We start from the raw sequence: 23,454 nt of genomic DNA, 5'->3' as shown, positions 1-23,454 counted from the left end.
GAAGGTGGCGGATCAGGTTAGATTGAGGAAGGGATGGGTAGGCCAGGTGTTTCATTCGGGGCTGGATGCAAAAAATCGGGGGGGGGGGGGGGGGGGGGGGGGGGGGGTGGGGTGGCGATCCTGGTGGGGAAGAGGGTGTCGTTTGAGGCTTTGAATGTGGTGGCAGACAGCGGCGGGAGGTATGGGTGATGGTAAGCTGCAGGTGGAACGGTGGTGCTGGTCAATGTATACGCCCCCGAATTGGGAAGATGCGGGTTTCATGCGGCGCATGTTGGGCGTTTGCTGACCTGATTATGGGGAGGGGATTTCAACACGGTGCTGGATCCGGCACTGGATCGATCCAGATCCAGGACAGGTAGGAGGCCAGCGGCGGCTAGCGGTGTTGAGGGGGATTTATGACCAGATGGGATGGGTGGATCCATGGAGGGTTGCGAGGCCGAGGGCCAGGGAATTTTCATACTTCTCCCATATGCATAAGGCCTATTCCGGATTGAGTTTTTTCTTATGGGTAGGGGGCTGCTGATTGGGAGGGTGAGGATGCTGAGTATTCGGCGATAGCCATTTCTGACCATGCCCCGCACTAGGTGGACCTCGAGCTGGGGGAGGAGAGAGACCAGCACCCGCTTTGGTGCTTGGAGGTGGGGCTGCTGGCGGGACGAGGAGGTGGGCGGGCGGGTTCGAGGATATATCGAGAGGGCACCTGGAGGCCAATGACAATGGGGAGGTCCGAGTGGGGACGGCCTGGGAGGCACTGAAGGCGGTGGTCAGGGGGGAGTTGATCTCCATTTGAGCCCACAGGGAGAGGAGAGAGCAGAGAGAGAGAGGGAGAGACTGGTGGGGGAGATGGTGAGGGTGGACAGGAGATACGCGGAGGCTCTGGAGGAGGGATTGCTGAGGGAGCGGCGTAGTCTCCAGGCTGAGTTCGACTTGTTGACCACTAGAAAGGCGGAAGCTTAGTGGAGGAAGGCACAGGGAGCGGTGTATGAATATGGGGACAAGGCGAGCAGGATACTGGCGCACCAGCTCTGCAAGCGGGATGCGGCCAGGGTGATTGGTGGAGTTAAGGATAGGGGAGGGAATGTGGTGTGAAGGGGGGCAGACATTAATGGGGTCTTCAGGGACTTTTATGAGGAACTGTATCGGTCAGAACCCCCAGCAGAGGAGGGGCTGAGATTCCCGAGGGTGGAGGAGGGACTGGTGGAGGGACTGGGGGCGCCGGTTGAGCTGGAGGAGCTGGTCAGAGGGATAGGGAGCATGCAGTCGGGAAAGGCGCTGGGGCCGGATCGGTTCCCGGTCGAATTCAATAAGATGTATGCAGACGTGTCGGGCCCCCTGTTGGTTAGGACCTTCAATGAGGCGGTGAGGGGGGGGGGGGGGGGGGGGGGGGCTCTGCCTCCGACGAGGCCTCGGGCTTTGATTTCCTGATCCTTAAGCGGGACAAGGATCCCCTGCCAGTTGGGTCATACAGGCCAATCTCACTCTTAAATGTGGATGCCAAGCTGTTGGCGAAGATTTTAGTCACGAGGATAGAGGACTGTGTGCCGCAGGTTCATCCACGCGGATAAACGAGGTTTGTGAAAGGGAGGGCAGCTGAATACTAACATACGGAGGCTCTGAATGTTATAATGATGCTGGCGGTAGAAGGGGAGGCGGAGATTAGTGGTGGCGTTGGATGCGGAGAAGGCCTTTGATAGGGTTGAGTGGAGGTACTTGTGGGAGGTGCGGAAAGGTTCGGGTTTGGGGAGGGGTTTGTCAGGTGGGTGAGGCTGTTAAATGAGGTCCCGATGGCGACGTGGCCACGAATGGGGAGGAGGTCGGAGTATTTTCGGTTTATACCAAGGATGAGGCAGGGGTGTCCCCTTGACCCCCTGCTTTTTGCGCTGACAATTGAACTCCTGGCCATGGCGCTGAGGGAGTCGAGGAAATGGGAGGGGGCTGGTGCGGGATGGGGAGGAACACCGAGTGTTCGCTTTATGCGGATGACCTATTGTTGTATGTGGTGGACCCGGTGGAGGGAATCATAGAATCATAGAATTTACAGTGCAGAAGTGCCGGAGGTGATGAGGATTCTCAGGGAATTTGGGATTCTCAGGGTACAAGCTCAACTTGGGGAAGAGCGAGCTCTCGTTGTACACCCGGGGGACCAGGAGGGAGGGATTGGTAGGCTTCCCACTAAAAAAGGGTGGAGAGGAGCTTCAGATACTTGGGGGTCCAGGTGGCCAGGAGCTGGTGGGCCTTGCATAAGCTTAACCGCACAAGGCTGGTGGAGCAAATGGAGGAGTTTAAGATATTGGACATGTTGCCACTGTCTGCTGGCGGGTAGGGTGCAATCAGTCAAGATGACGGTGCTCCCGAGAATTTCAGTTCCTGTTCCAGTGCCCCCCATCCTTATCCCGAAGGCCTTTTTCAGGCGGGTTAACAGGAACATTACGGAGTTTGTGTGGGCGCACGGGACCCTGAGGGTGAGAAGGGTGTTCCTGGAGTGGGGCAGGGATAGGGGAGGGCTGGCGCTGCCAACCTCTGTGGGTATTATTGGATTGCCAATGCAGCGATGGTGCGTAAGTGGGTGATGGACGGGAAGGGACAGGCATGGAAGAGGATGGAGATGGCGTCCTATGTGGGACGAGCCTGGAGGGCGTTGGCAACGGTGCCGCTGCCGCTCCCTCCAACGAGGTATACCACGAGCCCGGTGGTGGCGGTTACCCTCAGAATTTAGGGGCAATGGAGACGGCACAGGGGGGAGGTGGGGGCCTTGATGGGGTCCCTAATACGGGGGAACCACCGGTTTGTCCCGGGGAGAATTGACAGCGGGTTCCCTGAGTTGGCACAGGGCAGGTGTTAGGAGGTTGAGGGACCTGTTTGTTGACGGGAAAGTTTGCGAGCCTGCGTGAGCTGGAAGGGAAGTTCGGGCTCTCCCCCGGGGAAACACCTTTAGGTACATGCAGAGTAAGGGCGTTTTGGCAGGGCGGCAGGTGGCGAGGTTCCCTCTGTTGCCGCCGCTGGGGGGTCCAGGCACAGGGTGCTACTCGGGGGTGTGGGTTGGAGAGGGGAGAATCTCGGCAACGTACCAAGTGATGCAGGAGGTAGACGAGGCTTCGGTGGAGGAGCTGAAGGGTAAATGGGAGGAGGAGCTGGGTGAGGAGATTGAGGGGGGAACGTGGGCGGACGCCCTAGGAAGGGTGAACTCCTTCTCGTCTTATGCAAGGCTTAGCCTCATACAGTTTAAGGTGCTGCATAGGGCTCATATGACTGGGACAAGGATGAGCCGGTTTTTTGGGAACGAGGACAGGTGCATTAGGTGCTCAGGGAGCCCAGCAAACCATGCCCATATGTTCTGGGCATGCCCTGCGCTGGGGGAATTTTGGAAGGGCGTAGCGAGGACGGTGTCGAGGGTGGTAGGGTCCAGGGTCAAACCGGGCTGGGGGCTCGCAATATTTGGGATTGCAGAGGAGGCGGGAGTGCAGGAGGCGAAAGAGGCCGGCATTCTGGCTTTTGCGTCCCCAGTAGCCCGGCGGAGGATTCTTCTTCAGTGGAAGGATGCGAGGCCCCCAAGGTCTCTTGTTTTGGGCTGAAGGGACGTGTATATTTGTTCTTTGCTAATGACGGGCGTTAATTTATTTCTTTGTTTTTGTTTACACGGAGGGGGGGGGGGGGGGGGGGGGGGGTTTGTTCATTCTTTGCTTAGTTTTTTTGTTATTGATATTTTGTGAAAATTTTAACAAAAATTATTTTTTTAAAAAGGAATCTTGGCATCACCATCATCTTAACTGTCTGCACCCGACCCACCAGCAACAGCACATCTAACCTCTTGAAATCTCCCTTCATCTGCTCTGCCAATCGAGTCAAATTTAACTTGTGCAGCTGTGCCCAACCCCGCCTCACCTGAAAGCCCAGGTATCTAAACTTCACCCCGACTACTTTAAATAGCAACTCCCTAACCTCTTCTCCTGCCCTCTAGTCTCAATCGGGAACACCTCGTTCTTTCCCATATTCAACTTGCACCCAGAGAAACGGCCAAAGTTCTCCAAAATTTCCACAATGCCACCCAATGGGTCCGAAATACATAACAACAGATCATCCGTGTACAGAGAAACCATGTGCTCGACGCCTCTCCGTACGCTCTAAGTGCCATTGCCAATGGCTCTATAACAAAGGCAAAAAAGCAATGGGGAGAGCGGGCACCCCTGCCTCATCCCGCAATGTAGCCCCAAATATCCCAAACTCACCCAGTTCGGCCGCACACTTGCGAGCGTTGCCTTGAACAGCAACCGGAGCCAGTCCACAAACACTTGTCCGAATGCGAACCACCTCAGCACATCTCACGAATATTCACACTCCACCCTGTTGAAAGCCAACTCAGTTTCCATCGCCACTACCACCTCCACCTTCTTCCACTCTGGAGACATCATAATCACATTAAGCAGCCTCCTCATATTTGCCGACAACTGCCTCCCTTTCACAACCCAGTTTGCGCCTTGCCTATCAACACCGGGAAGCAGTCCTCAATTTGCGAAGCCAACAGGTTCTCCATCAACTTGGCGCCACATTCAATAGCGATATCGGATGTTACGATCCACACTGCTCCGGATCCTTGTCCCTTATCAATATCAGAGAGATGGATGCCTGCGATAGTGTAGGGGGGAGTTCTCCCCCTTCTCCCTCGCCTCATTGTATGCCCTCACCAGTAGTGGCCCCAGGTCTCCCCAAAACCTTTTTATAAAACTCCACCGGGAACCCATCTGGGCCAGGGGCCTTCTCTGCCTGCATCGCCCCCATGCTCTCCAGCCGATTGGGGACCCCAATCCCTGCACCAAATCCTCAGCCACCCTGGGAAACTCCAGCCCATCTAGGAACCGCCGCATTCCCTCCCGGGTCAGGGCTCCGACACAATGTAATCTCCTGTAAAAAGCCTCAAACACCCCAATCTCTTCCACCAGTCTTGCCATCTCTGCCCATTCTAACTTCTCTCTATGAGCAAGAATTGAAATAAACTCCCCGCTGACTACCGTCTTGAATCCGCCCACAGCATGGCAGCCGTGACCTCTCTCAAATCATTGAGCTCCACATACCCCGGATGGTGGCTCTCACCCGCTCACACACTCCTCATCCGCCAACAACCCCACAACCAAGCTCCATTGTGGGCGCTGACCCCCCCCCCCCCATTCCTCTTGCAAATCAACCCAGTGCAGTGCGTGACTACAATCGGCGAATACTCCAAGTCGACTGCCCCTGCCAATAACGCCTTGTCCATCAGAAAAACGTTAATCCGAGAGTGCACATGGGAAAAATATGAAATTCCTTCATATGAAAGGCCTCTCAAACCTCCACGGTTCCCCCACCCCCACATATGCTCTATAAACCCCTTCAGATCCTTCGCCACTGCCAACACCTTCCCCACCGGAGGGCTCAAATGGCCCAAGCTTAGCTGTATAACTGTGTTAAAATCCACCCCCATGATCAACCGGTGTGAGTCCAGGTCAGGAATTTTCCCCAGTACCACCTCATTGAATCTACATCATCCCAAGTTGGGACACAAGAGCTTACCATGAACAACGGCATCGCCTCCAGCTTCCCACTCACCAACATGGAACCCCCCCCCGGATCTGGCACAATGTTCTGCACCTTGAACTGACACCGCACCCGACCTGACCCCCCCCCCCCCCCTCCCCCCCCACTATCTTCATGTCCAGTCCTGAGTGGAACACCTGCCCCACGCATCCTTTCACCAACCTTGCCTGATCCCCTATCTTTAAGTGTGTCTCTTGTAAAAAGGCCACATCCGCCTTCAGCCTCCTTAAGTATGCAAACACACATGACCACTCGATCGGTCCATTCAACCCCGTCACGTTCCACTTGACCAATCTGGCTGGGGGTGCTCCCCGCCCCCTTCTCCAGCTGATCAACCATATCCCTTTTTGGGCCGACCCACAGCCCGTATCACGCGGCCCTCCCAGCCCAACCTCGGATGTTCACCGTCATCACTCACTTTCCAGCTGTGCGATAGCAACCACACCCTTGTCAGCAACCCCTCCCCGCTTTCCAAACAAAACAACAACCACCTCCCCTAAACCTATGTCCTGACAACCCCCCACTGCACTCCCGTGAACTAGCCGACCCAGCTAGCATGACAGCCCCCGCCTAAGGCCTCAAAACCCCTAATTCTTCCCCCCATTCCGTTCACTCACGCCCCCCAAAAAAAACCCAGAAACGGTGCTCTCACCCTTGATATTCCCCCCACGGAGGGACCTGCCCTCCAAACACCCCGCCATCAAAACCATCAGAATATTTCAAGGGGGAAAGTTTCCCGAGAACAAAGAAACGTCCTCACAAACTCCTCCAGAGTTCAATGTCCTTTCTCCTGCCAGTTCATTATCTCTCAGAAACCCCATTGCCTCCTCTGGCGTTTCAGAATATTTTTTTTTGAAAGACAATTTATTGAAGGCATATCCAAAGCATATACAGAATACAAAGACAGCAACAGCCCATAACATTAAACAATAACAAACACCGCATAACATATAAACAATATATATATATAACCCTAAAACAACACAATACAACAGGAGCCCCCAAATATACAAATATGATGCCAATGCCCTCAACAAAAAAGAGGAAACATTTTTTGTTCTTATTAAAACAAAATAATGTATCCCCACCCCTTAACAGTCAACAAAATTACTATCCCCCGCCACGGTCTAGTAGTTCTTGAAAGTCTATGAACAGCTTCCACCTCACAGAGAACCCTTCATCCGAACCTCTAATGGCGAACTTGATTCTCTCCAAATGAAGAAACTCAGGAAGGTCTCGTACCCATGACCCAGTGCTTGCCGTTTCTGCGGCCCGCCACTTGAGCAAAATTCTCCTTCGAGTTAGTAGGGAGGCGAAAGCCAAGACGTCTGCCCCCTTTCTCACAGAGCACCAGGATCCACAGACACCAAAGATAGCTACCCATGAAGAAGGTGTGACCTCTACCCCACCACCTGAGACAGTACATTCATAACAACCTTCCAAACCCCACTAATTTTTGGACAGGATCAGAACATGGTTTCGCACATCGTGCACATTGATCAGCCACTCCGGAAGAAACGGCTCAGCCCTAGCCGGTGTATATATGCTCTGTACACAACCTTAAACTGAATAAGACTGAGCCCAGCACTCTGGCAAGGTGGGATGGTCTCCCTCTGTCATTGGCGGATCGGGTACAGGCGGGTTAAAATGAATGTGCTGCCGCGATTCCTGTTTATGTTTCAATGCCTGCCGATTTTCCTGCCAAAGGCATTTTTTTAGAGAGATTGAAGGGATGATTACCTCGTTCATATGGGGAGGGAAGGTGGCCAGAATTAAAAGCTGCTACTACAGAGCGGAAGGCAGGACAGGGGGTTTGGGTCTTCTGAACCTGATCTATTATTACTGGGCGGAGAATGTGGAGAAGGTACGGAGCTGGGTCAGAGGGGTTAACTCCCAATGGGTCAGAATGGAGGAGAGTTTATGTTGGGGGTCGGGATTGAAGGCGCTAGCGACAGAGCCGCTCCCGACAGCCCCGTGAGATACTCAGGGAGTCCGGTAGTAATAGATTTGTTGAGAATTTGGAGGCAGTTTCACCAGCACTTCGGGTTGGAGGCAGGGTCAAGGGAAATGCCGATTCGGAGGAACAGTAGATTTGAGCCAGGTTAGTGGGATGGTAATTTTCGGAGATGGGAGAGGAAGAAGGAATTAGAACACAAAATTATTTATCTCTTGGGGGTGTTTTGTGGGATTGAAGGAGATGGGTGCAAAGTATGGGCTGGAGCAGGGGGAAATATTTTAGATACATGCAGGTTTGAGACTTTGCCAGAAAGGAGATACTGAACTTCCCAGTAGAGCGGCTTCCACACTGCTGGAGGAGGTGCTGACGACAAGGGGACTGGAGCAGGGGGTAGTGTCGGTGGTTTACGGGCTATTTTGGAGGAGGAGAAAGCGCCACTAGACGGGATCAAGGCCAAAGTGGGAGGAAGAGTTGGGAGAGGGTATGGAGGAGGGTTCCGGTGTGAGGTGCTCCGGAGGGTGAACGCCTCCACCTTCTGTGCGAGGTTGGGGCTGATAAAGCTGAAGGTGGTGTATCGAGCGCACCTTACAAAGGCAAGGATGAGCCGGCTCGTTGAGGGAGTAGAAGATGTGTGTGAACATTGCGAGTGGGGCCCCGCAAATCACGTTCATATGTTTTTGTCCTGTCCAAAGCTGGAGGATTACTGGAGGTGATTAGTGTAATCTCTAAAGTGGTACACGTGAAACTGGACCCGGGCGCTCGGGAGGCCATATTCGGGGTGTCGGACCAGCCGGGGTTGGAAACGGGCGTGGAGGCAGATGTTGTAGCCTTCGCCTCGTTGATCGACCGAAGGCGGATCCTGTTAGGGTGGAGATTAACCTCTCCACCCTGTGCCCTGGCGTGATGGGGGGGACTTGCTGGAATTCTTAACGCTAGAAAAGGTCAAATTTGAACTGAGGGGAAGGGTGGACGGGTTCTACAATTCATGGGCGTTATTCATCATGCACTTTCGAGAATTGGATCACTTCGAACATTAGGGGGGTTGGGAGCTGGGAGGGGGAGGAGAACTGTATGTGTTAATGGTGACTATGGATAATTTCTGAATCCTTTTTGTCATTTGTTTATGTTAACATGCGGGCCAATGTCTGAGGTTTGGTGAAGGATGGGATTGTTGTTATTGATATGGGGACTGACATTACATTCATTGCTGATTATTGTTTATTGTTGGGTGTAAATTTGGAAGAAAATGTGAAAAAGGAGAATTAAAAATATTTTAAAAAGCATTAACCCTACACAACGCTTCCTCCCAAATCAAGCCCTGCACTGCACCTCCCAACTCCTCCTATTTCTGCCGCATCAACACCATTGAGACTTCCTCCCTACTGGTCAACACAGCATACACATTGGAACTCTTACCCTCCCCAGTCTCATCCTCCGAGAGGAACCTATCCTGTAGCCCAAGGGCGGTAATATTGGGAATGCACTCAACTCTTTACTCAAAAAAGTCCTTATCTGGAGATACCTAAACTCATTATCGCTGGGCGTTTGATCGGCCTCTATCAGCTCAATTAGGTCCGCAAACATCCCACCCAAGAACAGGTGCTCAAAGCAGTGGATTCCCAAGTGGTTCCATTCCTTAAACCTGGCATCCAAGCTTGCTGCAATAAATCTGTGGTTACCACTAATCGGAGCCTTCCTGTACATGCCCTCCAAACCAAAATGTAATCGGCACTGGTTCCAAACCCTCAAAGTGGAAACCACCACTGGTTTTGATGAATACCTACCAGGCTAAAAAGGAAGGGGAGCCAAAACTAATGCCCTTAAGGAAATCCCCTTCCATGAGTCCTCCTCCACTCTACACCACACCGATCCTGGTCCAACAACCATCTTCGGACCATAACAATACTCGCAGTCCAGGAGTAACACTGAAGATTGGGAAGGGCCAGGCCACCCCATCGTCTACTCCTCTCCTGACAAACTCTTTTAATACGGGAATCCCTCCTCATCCACACAAAGCCCAAGACAAGTTTATTAATCTTTCTGAAAAAGGATTTGGGCAGAAAGATTGGGAGGGTTCTGAAATGGGAAAAGGAACCTCAGCAGTATCACCATCTTAATAGTCTGAACTCTTCCGGACAAAGACAGAGGTAGACTGTCTCACCCTTTTAAACTCCTCTTTCATCCCCTCTACTGAAACATGTGAGATTGAGTTTGTGAAGCTGGGCCCAATCCCTCGCCACCTGAATGCTCGAATAGCGAAAACTCTTTCAAGCCAGGTGAAATGGGAGCCACTCAAACACCCCTCCCGCCCTCCGGAGCCAATCAAGAACATCTCACTATTTGCCAACTCAAGTTTGTATCTGGAGAAGGAGCTGAATTCATTCAGAATTCTCAGGATCTTTAGACTCCAAGGTATTTAAACATACATATATCCGCAAACAAGAAAAGCCGACGTTCCCACTCCCCCCTCCCCCGGCTTAATACCGTCCACTCTCCAGACGTCCAAAGAGCCATTGCCAAAGTTTCGATCGCAAGGGCGAATAGCAAAAGAGAGAGTGGTACCCCTGCTTCGTCCCACGCTGCAGAGTAAAGTACTCAGAAGTAACCCTGGTAGTAGAGATGCTTGCATTTGGGGCTATATAGTTTAGCCCAGTCCACAAATCCCTGTCTGAACCCAAATCACTCCAATACGTCAAATAGGTACGTCCATTCCACTCAGTCGAATACCTTCTCAGCATCCATTGACAGCATAAACTCCGCATCATTTCCTCCAGCGGGCATCATGATTACGCCAAGTAGCCTTCAAATATTAGGTGCGAATGCGTGGACTTTTTTTCAGCACGCAGGTCTACCCAGTGAGGGGCATGGTCAGACACCACGATCGTCTAGTACTCTGCCCCGCAACTACAGAAATCAGCGACTTGTCCAAAACAAAAAAAACTATTTGGGAATAACATTTGTGAACATATTGATAAAATAAAAACTCCTTCGCCTTAGGCCTCCCAAAGCGGCACGGATCTACACCCACCTCCCCTCAAGGGCTGCATAAATGTACCAAAATAATATTCACGCTTATGCAAGTCACCCAGAGGTGAGCTGGCTACAGCATCCCTTCTTCAAGAGGGCAGCCTTGACTTGCTTAAACCCGGCCCTCCTCTTCGCCAGTTCTGCACCCAGGTTCTGGTACACCCGCAGTTCGTTCCCTTCCCAGGTGCGCTTTCCCACCAAAGTATCTTCACTTTATCCATAAAGCGCTGCGACCGCACCACCATCGCACTTGGCGGCTCGGCGACTTGCGGCCTCCGCACCAGAACCCTGCATACTCGGTCGACTTATGGGTCTGGTCAAAGGCCTCCTCCCCCATCACTGTTCCAACATCACATGTGCTGGCCTCCGTACCTTCGATGCCTTTTGGGCATCCCACGATCCTCAAATTTTGCCTTCTGGAGCGGTTCTCTAGATCTCTACCTTCTCCTTCAGACTTTTCTGGCTTTCCTGCATCACCCCCACCTTGGCCACCAATTAGGCCAGCTGCTCCTCATGCTCCCTTACTGCCTCCTCCACTTTTTGGAGGATCCATCCCTGGGACTCCAGCCTCTGCTCTTCTCTCTCAATACCTGCTTTGACTGGTGCCACCACATTGCCTCGTTCCTCTGCTGGCTGAACTTCGTATTCAGAAATTCCACTAACTTCTCCATTAACCACTGGGCAGCCGAACAGGCCCTTGGCCCTCTGCCATCTTAACCTGTGACACACCACAAAGACTTTCCTGCTCCATTGCATCCTTTCTTCTCAACCCACTCCTAGTTCATGGATCTACCCATCAGTCACACCAAGGGAGTTACACCTTCTCCAGGTACTTCTACACCTCTTTCCATCCAAACCTTCATCCCTCAGACGGGGAAAGGAATACAAAATACCACTTTGAGCGGGAGCTACCAAATATGTGACCGCTCACTCAATGGCTGCCACCTGAAGTCGCTCCCCACAATAACATCATCTCAAACCACAGTGCCGTTTATCACATTTAAACCGACAGCTCCCAGGTCTACCTCACTTCCACCTCTCTCGACTTCTCCACTGTTGTTATGCTCTCAGTTGGTTGTCTGATATCCAGTGAGAGATGAGCAGACATTTCCTCCAATTAAATATCGAGAAAACTGAAGCCATTGTTTTCATTCCCTTGCTACGAACTACATTCCTTGCCCTGATAATTGACGAAATCTGACCTTTTGCACACTTGATATCATGGTTGACCCGGGGATGAGATTCCGCATCAGCTGTGTGTAACTGGTGATTTACCACACACTGATTAAAATTTCTCCCCACAGACAAACATTTCATCTTCAATAATCAGAGGCTCATCATAAATTAATTAATTGGTTTTATAAGGTCTTGTTCAAAGTTTTGGTTTGAGTTTCCCATCTGTAAAGTCCATAAGACCATAAGACATAGGAGCGGAAGCAAGGCCATTCGGCCCATCGAGTCCACTCCACCATTCAATCATGGTTGATTTCAACTCCATTTACCCGCTCTCTCCCCATAGCCCTTAATTCCTCGAGAAATCAAGAATTTATCAATTTCTGTCTTAAAGACACTCAATGTCCCGGCCTCCACCGCCCTCTGTGGCAATGAATTCCACAGACCTACCACTCTCTGGCTGAAGAAATTTCTCCTCTTCTTGTTCTAAAGTGACTCCCTTTTATTCTAAGGCTGTGCCCCCGCGTCCTAGTCTCCCCTGCTAATGGAAACAACTTCCCTACGTCCATCCTATCCAAGCCATTCATTATCTTGTAAGTTTCTATTAGATCTCCCCTCAACTTCCTAAACTCCAATGAATATAATCCCACGATCCTCAGACGTTCATCGTATGTTAGGCCTACCATTCCTGGGATCATCCGTGTGAATCTCCGCTGGACCCGCTCCAGTGCCAGTATGTCCTTCCTGAGGTGTGGGGCCCAAAATTGCTCACAGTATTCTAAATGGGGCCTAACTAGTGCTTTATAAAGCCTCAGAAGTACATCCCTGCTTTTATATTCCAAGCCTCTTGAGATAAATGACAACATTACATTTGCTTTCTTAATTACGGACTCAACCTGCAAGTTTACCTTTAGAGAATCCTGGACTAGGACTCCCAAGTCCCTTTGCACTTTAGCATTATGAATTTTGTCACCGTTTAGAAAATAGTCCATGCCTCTATTCTTTTTTTCCAAAGTGCAAGACCTCGCACTTGCCCACGTTGAATTTCATCAGCCACTTCTTGGACCATTCTCCTAAACTGTCTAAATCTTTCTGCAGCCTCCCCACCTCCTCAATACTACCTGCCCCATCACCTATCTTTGTATCATCGGCAAACTTGGCCAGAATGCCCCCAGTCCCGTCATCTAGATCGTTAATATATAAAGAGAACAGCTGTGGCCCCAACACTGAACCCTGCGGGACACCACTTGTCACCGGTTGCCATTCCGAAAAAGAACCTTTTATCCCAACTCTCTGCCTTCTGTCTGACAGCCAATCGTCAATCCATGTTAGTACCTTGCCTCGAATACCATGGGCCCTTATTTTACTCAGCAGTCTCCCGTGAGGCACCTTGTCAAAGGCCTTTTGGAAGTCAAGATAGATAACATCCATTGGCTCTCCTTGGTCTAACCTATTTGTTATCTCTTCAAAGAACTCTAACAGGTTTGTCAGGCACGACCTCCCCTTACTAAATCCATGCTGACTTGTCCTAATCCGACCCTGCACTTCCAAGAATTTAGAAATCTCATCCTTAACGATGGATTCTAGAATTTTGCCAACAACCGAGGTTAGGCTAATTGGCCTATAATTTTCCATCTTTTTTCTTGTTCCCTTCTTGAACAGGGGGGTTACAACAGCGATTTTCCAATCCTCTGGGACTTTCCCTGATTCCAGTGACTTTTGAAAGATCATAACTAACACCTCCACTATTTCTTCAGCTATCTCCTTTAGAACTCTAGGATGTAGCCCATCTGGGCCCGGAGATTTATCAATTTTCAGACCTTTTAGTTTCTCTAGCACTTTCTCCTTTGTGATGGCAACCATATTCAACTCTGCCCCCTGACTTTCCTGAATTGTTGGGATATTACTCATGTCTTCTACTGTGAAGACTGACGCAAAGTACTTATTAAGTTCCTCAGCTATTTCCTTGTCTCCCATCACTAGATTACCAGCGTCATTTTGGAGCGGCCCAATGTCTACTTTTGCCTCCCGTTTGTTTTTAATGTATTTAAAGAAACTTTTACTATCATTCCTAATGTTACTGGCTAGCCTACCTTCATATTTGATCCTCTCCTTCCTTATTTCTCTCTTTGCTATCCTCTGTTTGTTTTTGTAGCCTTCCCAATCTTCTGACTTCCCACTACTCTTTGCCACATTATAGGCTCTCTCTTTTGCCTTGATGCATTCCCCGACTTCCTTTGTCAGCCATGGCTGCCTAATCCTCCCTCTGATAACCTTTCTTTTCTTTGGGATGAACCTCTGCACTGTGTCCTCAATTACTCCCAGAAACTGACCTCCTGCCAGCGGGCGACCCAGAAACTCCAGGGTGGAAGCGAGACTCCAGAGGTGGACTTCCTGGGGAAGACAAACAAATGATTGTGAGGGGTCTCGTTCGTGGCCGTACAGAGGAGCGACCTAATGGAGTGCAGGGCATCGGGTAGGACCTCCTGCCAGCGGGCGACCCAGAAACTCCCAGAAACTCCAGAAAGTCCTCTCCCTCTAATCCCCTTTAAACAGAGTTTACAAATCTATCACCGTCAGTACAGGATAGAAATTCAGAACAGACAATTCTGTTTTTTATGGAAAATAATTTCTCCTTTCATTCCCCCCGGAATCTATAAATTCTGTCCCACACACTTTCCCCCTTTGCTCATTGCTCCAGTTTGACTCAGTTTGTGGGTGAATCCCACTCCTTCACTTTAAATCTGCACAATAATTCATCTTACAACAACAAATCAATGACTTTATCAGTCATTATCAGTGATTGAAAGAATCATCTTTGTCCAAGTGTGGAAAACAGAAATCCAGCGGTTAGTTCAGAGCTTTCTTCTCCACAGGTCTGTTCCAACAAGCCTGAATCTTGTTGAATTTTCCAGACTCACTCACTCAGTAAGGGATCAGATCTCATGGAACTATGGCCAAGCTGTGTCTATCTGGGTAACATTAACAGTCACTCACTAAGTAATCAGATCTCTCTGAACTATGAAAAAAGCTGTGTTTGTCTGAGTTACATTCATGCAGACTTTCTCATTTAGTGAGGGATCAAATTTCACTGAATTCTGACACAAGCTATGTCTATCTGAGTTACCTTTTAAAAAAAATTAATAGAGTTCCCAATTCACCTTTACCAATTAAGGGGCAACTTTAGGGTGGCCAATCACCTAACCCGCACATCTTTGGGTTGCGGGTGGAAACCCACGCAGACACTGGGAGAAAGGGGGTGGTTTAGCACAGTGGGCTGAACAGCTGGCTTGTAATGCAGAACAAGGCCAGCAGCGCGGGTTTAATTCACGTACCGGCCTCCCCGAACAGGCGCCAAAATGTGGCGACTAGGGGCTTTTTACAGTAACTTCATTGAAGCCTATTTGTGACAATAAGTGATTATGATTATTAATGTGCAAACTCCACACGGACAGTAACCCAGGGCCGTGAGGCAACAGTGCTAACCACTGTGCCACAGCGCAGCGATCCGAGTTACATTATACAGATTCGCTCAATGGTCAGATCTCACTTAACTCAAACAACTGATATTGAAAGAACTTTAACTTGATAAAATGTCCCATGGATTTCACAGGAACATCAGGACATATTTGTTCAGATGACCAAAAAGAGGTCAGTTATGGAGTGTCTTAAAGGCAGAAAGTGAAGTAGAAAGCTGGAGACGTTTATGGAGGAAATTCCAGAGCTCAGGCTCCAGTCAGCTGAAGGCATGGTCACGGTCACCAATGATGGAGTGATTAAAATCCGGGATGAGGACATCAGGTGTGTGTGGGCCCCATCGCACAGGCTCAAAGCCAAAATCTGATCTTTGGAACAGAGTTTAACAATTCCTGGGATAGACATCTTGTAAAAATCTTTGTTTACTGATAACAGAAATAGTTAGGAACACTTGAGCCCTCCTGTGTGCTCGATGGGGATTGACTTTAACAGTATTCAAATCCTCCGGATTTCAGAATTAGAACAAGAATCTGTTTCTCCAGACATAAAACAATATATAAATACAGAAAAGCTGAATAGAACAAACACATTGAAATGCACAACAGGTCAATGATCATCAGAAAACAATTAATTAATAGTTGGGTTTGAGGGAGCTGTTTTGGTGTTTTGGTAAATGGTGCAGGACCTGATTTTCATCGGGGTCAATTTTCAACAGTAAATGAGCTGGAGTGGATACAGGCATCATTATAAAGATTGAAATATTTGGTATTAGTGAGGAGAAGCACACTGATGCAGTCATTAGCACTGATGCTTCACAGCGCCGCGGACCCGGGTTTGACCCAGCCACGGGTCACTGTCCATATGGAGTTTGCAGATTCTCCCCGTGTCTGCGTGGGTCTCAACCAAAAAGATGTGCAGGGTAGGTGAACTGGCAATGCTAAATTGCCCCAGATTGGAAAAAAAGAATTGGGTACTCTAAATGTTTTTTAAAAAGTAATACATCCTGGGGTTAAATATGACACAGAGATTGTGACGTGTTTGATTCAACCTCAGACAGGTGGCAGGGAGAGGGATGGACTCAGTAGTTAGGGAATGGAATTTGTCATGGTGACCGAAGACAAAATCTTCCCAATTTTTAATGGGAGGAAATTTCTGCTCATCCAGCAGTTTGATAATTTAGTAACAGTGGAGAGGGATGGTATTGAGGTAGGGCTGGATATTGTCAGCCTACCTGTGAACAATAACTTGCTTTCGGATGATCTCACCTAGTGGCAGAAAGATGGCCCAAGAGTAGAGAGGGAACCGTGACCAAACCATGGCTTGCAGGGGAAATTTCAAAAAGTATTAGATACAAAGAAGGGGCATACAAATTAGCTATAAAAAACAATAGACATGAGGATTGAGCACAGTTTAAAATACAGCAAAGGTGGACCAAAGGATTGATTAAGAAGGGGAAAATACAATATGAAAATAAGCTGCAGGGAACATAAAACTGACTGTAAACGTTTCATTAGGTATGTAAAGAAAAAAAAAAGATAAAAACGAACCCCTTAGTCATAAATGGGAGAATTCATAACGGGGAACAAAGAAATGGCTGAGGTACAAAATATGTACCTTGCTTCCGTTTTCACAAAGGAAGAAAGGATAATGTACCAGAAGTTCTGTAATTACAATCCTGAAGAATCTGTTTCTAACTTTTAGACTACATCATCTATTCGTAGACTACCTGACAATGGAAATAATCTCTATTTACCCCCTGCTCCTCTTAATATGCTTGATTTTGTTGTTACCGTCACTGCTAATTACACCCAGAACAGAACCATGTTCAGTTCGAAAGCTGAGATTTTTTTCTACTGATGTTAATATTCTGCACGTTCTCCTCGTGTCTGCGTGGGTTTTGTCTGGGTGCTCTGGTTTCCTCCCACAAGTCCCGAAAGACGGATTGTTATCACTAAGGAGGTAGTGATGGGCAACCTAATGGGGCTAAAGGTAGGCAAGTCAAAGGGGGGTTGTTGGGTTACGGGTATAGGGTGGATACGTGGGTTTGAGTAGGGTGATCATTGTTCGGCACAACATCGAGGGCCGAAGGGCCTGTTCTGTGCTGTACTGTTCTATGTTTTCCTGGCCCTGATGGAATGCATCCCAGAGTGCTAAAAGAGATGGCTAGGGAAATTGCAGGTGCACTAGTGATAATTTACCGAAATTCACTAGACTCTGGGGTGCTCCCGGTAGATTGGAAATTAGCAAACGTGACACCACTGTTTAAAAAAGGAGGTAGGCAGAAAGCAGGAAATTATAGGCCAGTGAGATTAACTTCGGTAGTAGGAAAGATGCTGGAATCTATCATCAAGGAAGAAATAGCGAGGCATCTGGATAGAAATTGTCCCATTGGGCAGACGCAGCATGGGTTCATAAAGGGTAGGTCGTGCCTAACTAATTTAGTGGAATTTATTGAGGACATTACCAGTGCAATAGATAATGGGGAGCCAATGGATGTGGTATATCTGGATTTCCAGAAAGCCTTTGACAAGGTGCCACACAAAAGGTTGCTGCATAAGATAAAGATGCATGGCATTAAGGGTAAAGTAGTAACATGGATAGAGGATTGGTTAATTAATAGAAAGCAAAGAGTGGGGATTAATGGGTGTTTCTCTGGTTGGCAATCAGTAGCTAGTGGTGTCCCTCAGGGATCTGTGTTGGGCCCACAATTGTTCACAATTTACATAGATGATTTGGAGTTGGGGACCAAGGGCAATGTGTCCAAGTTTGCAGATGACACTAAGATGAGTGGTAAAGCGAAAAGTGCAGAGGATAATGGAAGTCTGCAGAGGGATTTGGATAGGTTAAGTGAATGGGCTAGGGTCTAGCAGGTGGAATACAATGTTGACAAATGTGAGGTTATCCATTTTGGTAGGAATAACAGCAAACGGGATTATTATTTAAACGGTAAAATATTAAAGCATGCCGCTGTGCATAGAGACTTGGGTGTGCTAGTGCATGAGTCACAGAAGGTTGGTTTACAGGTGCAACAGGTGATTAATTTTGTCCTTCATTGCTAGAGGGGTTGAGTTTAAGACTAGGGAGGTTATGTTGCAATTGTATAAGGTGTTAGTGAGGCCACACCTGGAGTATTGTGTTCAGTTTTGGTCTCCTTACTTGAGAAAGGACGTACTGGTACTGGAGGGTGTGCAGAGGAGATTCACTAGGTTAATCCCAGAGCTGAAGGGGTTGGATTATGAGGAGAGGTTGAGTAGACTGGGACTGTACTCGTTGGAATTTAGAAGGATGAGGGGGGATCTTATAGAAACATTTAAAATTATGAAGGGAATAGATAGGATAGATGCGGGCAGGTTGTTTCCACTGGCGGGTGAAAGCAGAACTAGGGGACATAGCCTCAAAATAAGGGGAAGTAGATTTAGGACTGAGTTTAGGAGGAACTTCTTCACCCAAAGAGTTGTGAATCTATGGAATTCCTTGCCCAGTGAAGCAGTTGAGGCTCCTTCATTACATGTTTTTAAGGTAAAGATAGATAGTTTTTTGAAGAATAAAGGGATTAAGGGTTATGGTGTTCGGGCCAGAAAGTGGAGCTGAGTCCACAAAAGATCAGCCATGATCTAATTGAATGGCGGAGCAGGCTCGAGGGGCCAGATGGCCTACTCCTGCTCCTAGTTCTTATGTTCTTATATTTGGACATTCTGAATTCTCCCTCTGTGTACCCGAACAGACGCCAGATTGTGGTGACTAGGGGCTTTTCACAGTAACTTCATTGCAGTGTTAATGTAAGCCTACTTATCACAATAAAGATTATTATTATATGAGGAGGAATTTCTTCTCTCAGAGTAATGAACCCATGGAATTCTTTATCGCAGAGGGTTATAGAGGCTGGATTATCAAGTATGCTCAAGGGTGAGATTGGAAGTTTTTTAATCAGTTGAGGAATCAAGGGTTGGAGGCACGGAGGCACTGCTGTCTCATGGCATTTTGGATCCAGGTTCGATACTGGCCCCAGGTCACTCTCAGTGTGGTGTTTGCATATTCCTCCCATGTCTGCATGGGCCTCACCTCCACAACCCAAAAAGATGTGCGGGGTAGGTGGATTGGCCACGCTAAAATTGCCCCATAATTGAAAAAAAGAATTGGTTACTCTAAATTTATTTTCAAAAAGAAATCAAGGGTTATGGGAATTAGACGGAAAGTGGAGTTCAGGATTATCGCATCAACCAGTCATGATCTCTCTAAATCTGAATGGTACAGCAAACCTGATGAGCCGAATGACCTACTTCTGTTCCTAACCCTTATAAGAACATAAGAACTAGGAGCAGGAGGTGGCCATCTGGCCCCTCGCGCCTGCTCCGCCATTCAATTAGATCATGGCTGATCTTTTGTGGACTCAGCTCCACTTTCCGGCCCGAACACCATAACCCTTAATCCCTTTATTCTTCAAAAAACTATCTATCTTTACCTTAAAAACATGTAATGAAGGAGCCTCAACTGCTTCACTGGGCAAGGAATTCCATAGATTCACAACCCTTTGGGTGAAGAAGTTTCTCCTAAACTCAGTCCTAAATCTACTTCCCCTTATTTTGAGGCTATGGAATAACAATGCACATGGAATTCCTGCTCCATTTTCCAACAACCTGACCCCATCACCCGACTCAATGCCCCTATCACCCGACACTCTGGCTCCATACCCCGACACTCTGGCTCCACCTCCCGACACTCTGGCTCCATCTCCCGACACTCTGGCTCCATCCCCCGACACTCTGGCTCCATCCCCCGACACTCTGGCTCCATCCCCCGACACTCTGGCTCCATCCCCCGACACTCTGGCTCCACCTCCGAACACTCTGGCTCCACCTCTCGACACTCTGGCTCCACCTCCCTACACTCTGGCTCCATCTCCCGACACTCTGGCTCCACCTCCCGACACTCTGGCTCCACCTCCCGACACTCTGGCTCCATCTCCCGACACTCTGGCTCCATCTCCCGACACTCTGGCTCCACCTCCCGACACTCTGGCTCCATCTCCCGACACTCTGGCTCCATCCCCCGACACTCTGGCTCCATCTCCCGACACTCTGGCTCCATACCCCGACACTCTCGCTCCACCTCCCGACACTCTGGCTCCATCTCCCGACACTCTGGCTCCACCTCCCGACACTCTGGCTCCACCTCTCGACACTCTGGCTCCACCTCCCTACACTCTGGCTCCATCTCCCGACACTCTGGCTCCACCTCCCGACACTCTGGCTCCATCCCCCGACACTCTGGCTCCATCTCTCGACACTCTGGCTCCACCTCCCGACACTCTGGCTCCATCCCCCGACACTCCGGCTCCATCACCCGACACTCTGGCTCCATACCCCGACACTCTGGCTCCATCCCCCGACACTCTGGCTCCATCCCCCGACACTCTGGCTCCATCCCCCGACACTCTGGCTCCACCTCTCGACACTCTGGCTCCACCTCCCGACACTCTGGCTCCATCTCCCGACACTCTGGCTCCATACTCCGACACTCTCGCTCCACCTCCCGACACTCTGGCTCCACCTCCCAACACTCTGGCTCCATCCCCCGACACTCTGGCTCCATCCCCCGACACTGGCTCCATCCCCCGACACTCTGGCTCCATACCCCGACACTCTGGCTCCATACCCCGACACTCTGGCTCCATACCCCGACACTCTGGCTCCATACCCCGACACTCTGGCTCCATCTCCTGACACAACACTCCCATCTCCCGACACAACACATACATTTCCTGACACACCTTCCCCATCTCCAGGCACACTGCACCTATCTCCCAACACTCTGCTGCCCCCGCATCTCTTGACCACTGCCGCCATCTCCTGATAGACCAACCCCATCTCGTGACATACAGCCTGAGCAGCCTATCTCTACCACTGCTGCAGCCACACAAGAGTATTGTGTCGAGCCACAGGAAAGGACTGGGATGAAATTGAAATGCAACTAGTATCTGAACAAGGAGCTTTGACAAATAGAAAGGTTCCTTTTTTAACAAAAACAGCCAAACTGTATCAATCAGAATTGCTTGCAACTATTGACCATCCCTGCATCCCTTGGGCCAGCTGACCCTTTCACTGGCTTCATTTTGAATGTCAGTCCAGGCTGGGAGCCATTGGGTAAATGAGTGGTTCGGAGGACTGTTCAGCTCACAGGTTGGGGCTCGAGGGGCCAGATGGCCTACTCCTGCTCCTAGTTCTTATGTTAGAACATAGAACAGTACAGCACAGAACAGGCCCTTCGGCCCTCGATGTTGTGCCGAGCCATGATCACCCTACTCAAACCCACGAATCCACCTTATATCCGTAACCCAACAACCCCCCCTTATCCTTACTTTTATTAGGACACTACGGGCAATTTAGCATGGCCAATCCACCTAACCCGCACATCTTTGGACTGTGGGAGGAAACCGGAGCACCCGGAGGAAACCCACGCACACAGGGGGAGGACGTGCAGACTCCACACAGACAGTGACCCAGCCGGGAATCGAACCTGGGACCCTGGAGCTGTGAAGCATTTATGCTAACCACCATGCTACCCTGCTGCCCCTGTTCTTATATTTGGACATTAAAAACACACAACACACTGGACGTCAAACAAAACTGATTTATTTTACATCCATCCAGCACATTATCCACTAAATGTGGGCGAGAGTTTACCAACATCAGCAAAAACAGATCGCAATAAACATTCCCGTACCAGCCTCCCCGGACAGGCGCCGGAATGTGGCGACTAGGGGCTTTTCACAGTAACTTCATTGAAGCCTACTCGTGACAATAAGCGATTTTCATTTCATTTTCATTTCACATGGTTCAGACCTGGACCTGATTAACAGCAAATTCCTATCACAGTAGTGATATGTGAACTCGCTGGTGTCTCAGCAAGTTGGAGGACTGAGTGAATCCCTTCCCACACTTGGAGCAGGTGTACGGTCTCTCCCCAGTGTGAACTCGCTGATGTACTGTGAGTTCAGATGATCTCCTGAACCCAGACCTACAGTGAGAGCACATGAATGGCCTCTCGTCAGTGTGAACACGTTGATGCGTAGCCAGTTTCGCAGAACTTTTGTAACATTTCCCACAATCTGGGCATTTAAAAGGTCTCTCTCCGTTGTGAACTCGCTGATGTGTTAGTAGGCTGGACGACTGGGTAAATTCCTTCCCACACTGGGAGCAGGTGAAAGGTCTCTCTCCAGTGTGACTGCGCTGATGTTTGGTGAGGTCAGATGTTCGTCTGAAGCCAGTCCCGCAGTGAGAGCACCTGAATGGTCTCTCCTCAGTGTGAACACGTTGATGGGATATGAGTTCCCCGGAACTTTTATAGCACTTCCCACAGCTTGGACATTTAAAAGGTCTCTCATTTGTGTGACTTAGTTGGTGTTTCAGCAGGTGGGATGACTGAGCGAATCCCTTCCCACATTCAGAGCAGGTGAACGGTCTCTCCCCAGTATGACTACGCCAATGAATTTCCAGCTCAGACGGACATGTGAATCCCTTCCCACAGTCCCCACATTTCCACGGTTTCTCCCCAGTATGACTGCGCTTGTGTTTTGACAAGCCAAATGATCGGCTGAAGCTTCTTCCACATACAGAACATGTGTACATTTTTTCCCCACTGCAAACGGTACTTTTTCCTTCCATGTTCAAAATTCAAATAACTTCAGGTTATGATCAATTGGGTGACTCGTTTGTTTCCCAACTGCAAATTCTCCCCTTCTCCCCTGTGAAATTCATTTAAAACAGAAATAAGTGAGCGAGGGAGAACCGACAAAAAACCGACAAAAGCAGGATATGAAATTTAGCTGAATTAGTCTGGAAATCTGTGGGGCCAGTAATAGGAAAAGGGATCATGAAAAGTGTTGGATTGTTGTAAAAACATAACTGGTTCACTGAAGACTCTGCCCGGAGGTGCTGAGAGTTCGGAGGCTGAACGTGAAGGAGAAAGATTTTGTATGAAATACAAATTTTTGTTACTGATTTGAACAAACGTCGTCGTTCTGTCTCAGCAATAAGATATTGTAACTCTAAAAGTGTGAGGAAGTTTGATGGACAAGTTGTTCCCATTCCTCCATTGAAAACGTGAACTTTGCCCCAAACAACCATGACGGTCGCGCATGCGCTTTGTCGCACTTTGCCCGCTGACGACAAGGCGTCACTTTTCATGAGGGGAAAAAACTGCGCTCCGCTCCCTGTAAACGGAGCAAACGGAATCCGTTATGGATTTTTACA

General features: G+C 49.2%; 1 protein-coding gene across 6 annotated transcripts in view; it reads right to left on the bottom strand.

The window, feature by feature from the left end:
• LOC119951435 (zinc finger protein 239-like) overlaps positions 1-23,454 on the bottom strand; it is a 69,581-nt gene that overhangs the window by 45,963 nt on the left and 164 nt on the right. For 2 of the 6 annotated variants that reach the window (XM_038774626.1, XM_038774628.1), the window contains exon 2: positions 14,059-14,119. The exons of 2 other annotated variants lie outside the window; for them this stretch is intronic. Coding sequence is in view for 3 of the 4 variants with exons in the window: in XM_038774628.1 (XP_038630556.1) it covers positions 14,059-14,119 (61 nt within the window). In the remaining variant the exon portion in view is untranslated. Of the gene's footprint in view, positions 1-14,058; positions 14,120-21,818; positions 23,415-23,454 lie in introns of those variants that run through there. 2 more of the 6 variants (XM_038774619.1, XM_038774618.1) reach the window with 2 other exon arrangements.

Source organism: Scyliorhinus canicula, chromosome 17 (genome assembly GCF_902713615.1).
Source record: "Scyliorhinus canicula chromosome 17, sScyCan1.1, whole genome shotgun sequence".
Classification (NCBI taxonomy): domain Eukaryota; kingdom Metazoa; phylum Chordata; class Chondrichthyes; order Carcharhiniformes; family Scyliorhinidae; genus Scyliorhinus; species Scyliorhinus canicula.
Note: the sequence above shows the minus strand (reverse complement) of the source record. Positions and strands in the feature narration are given on the sequence as shown.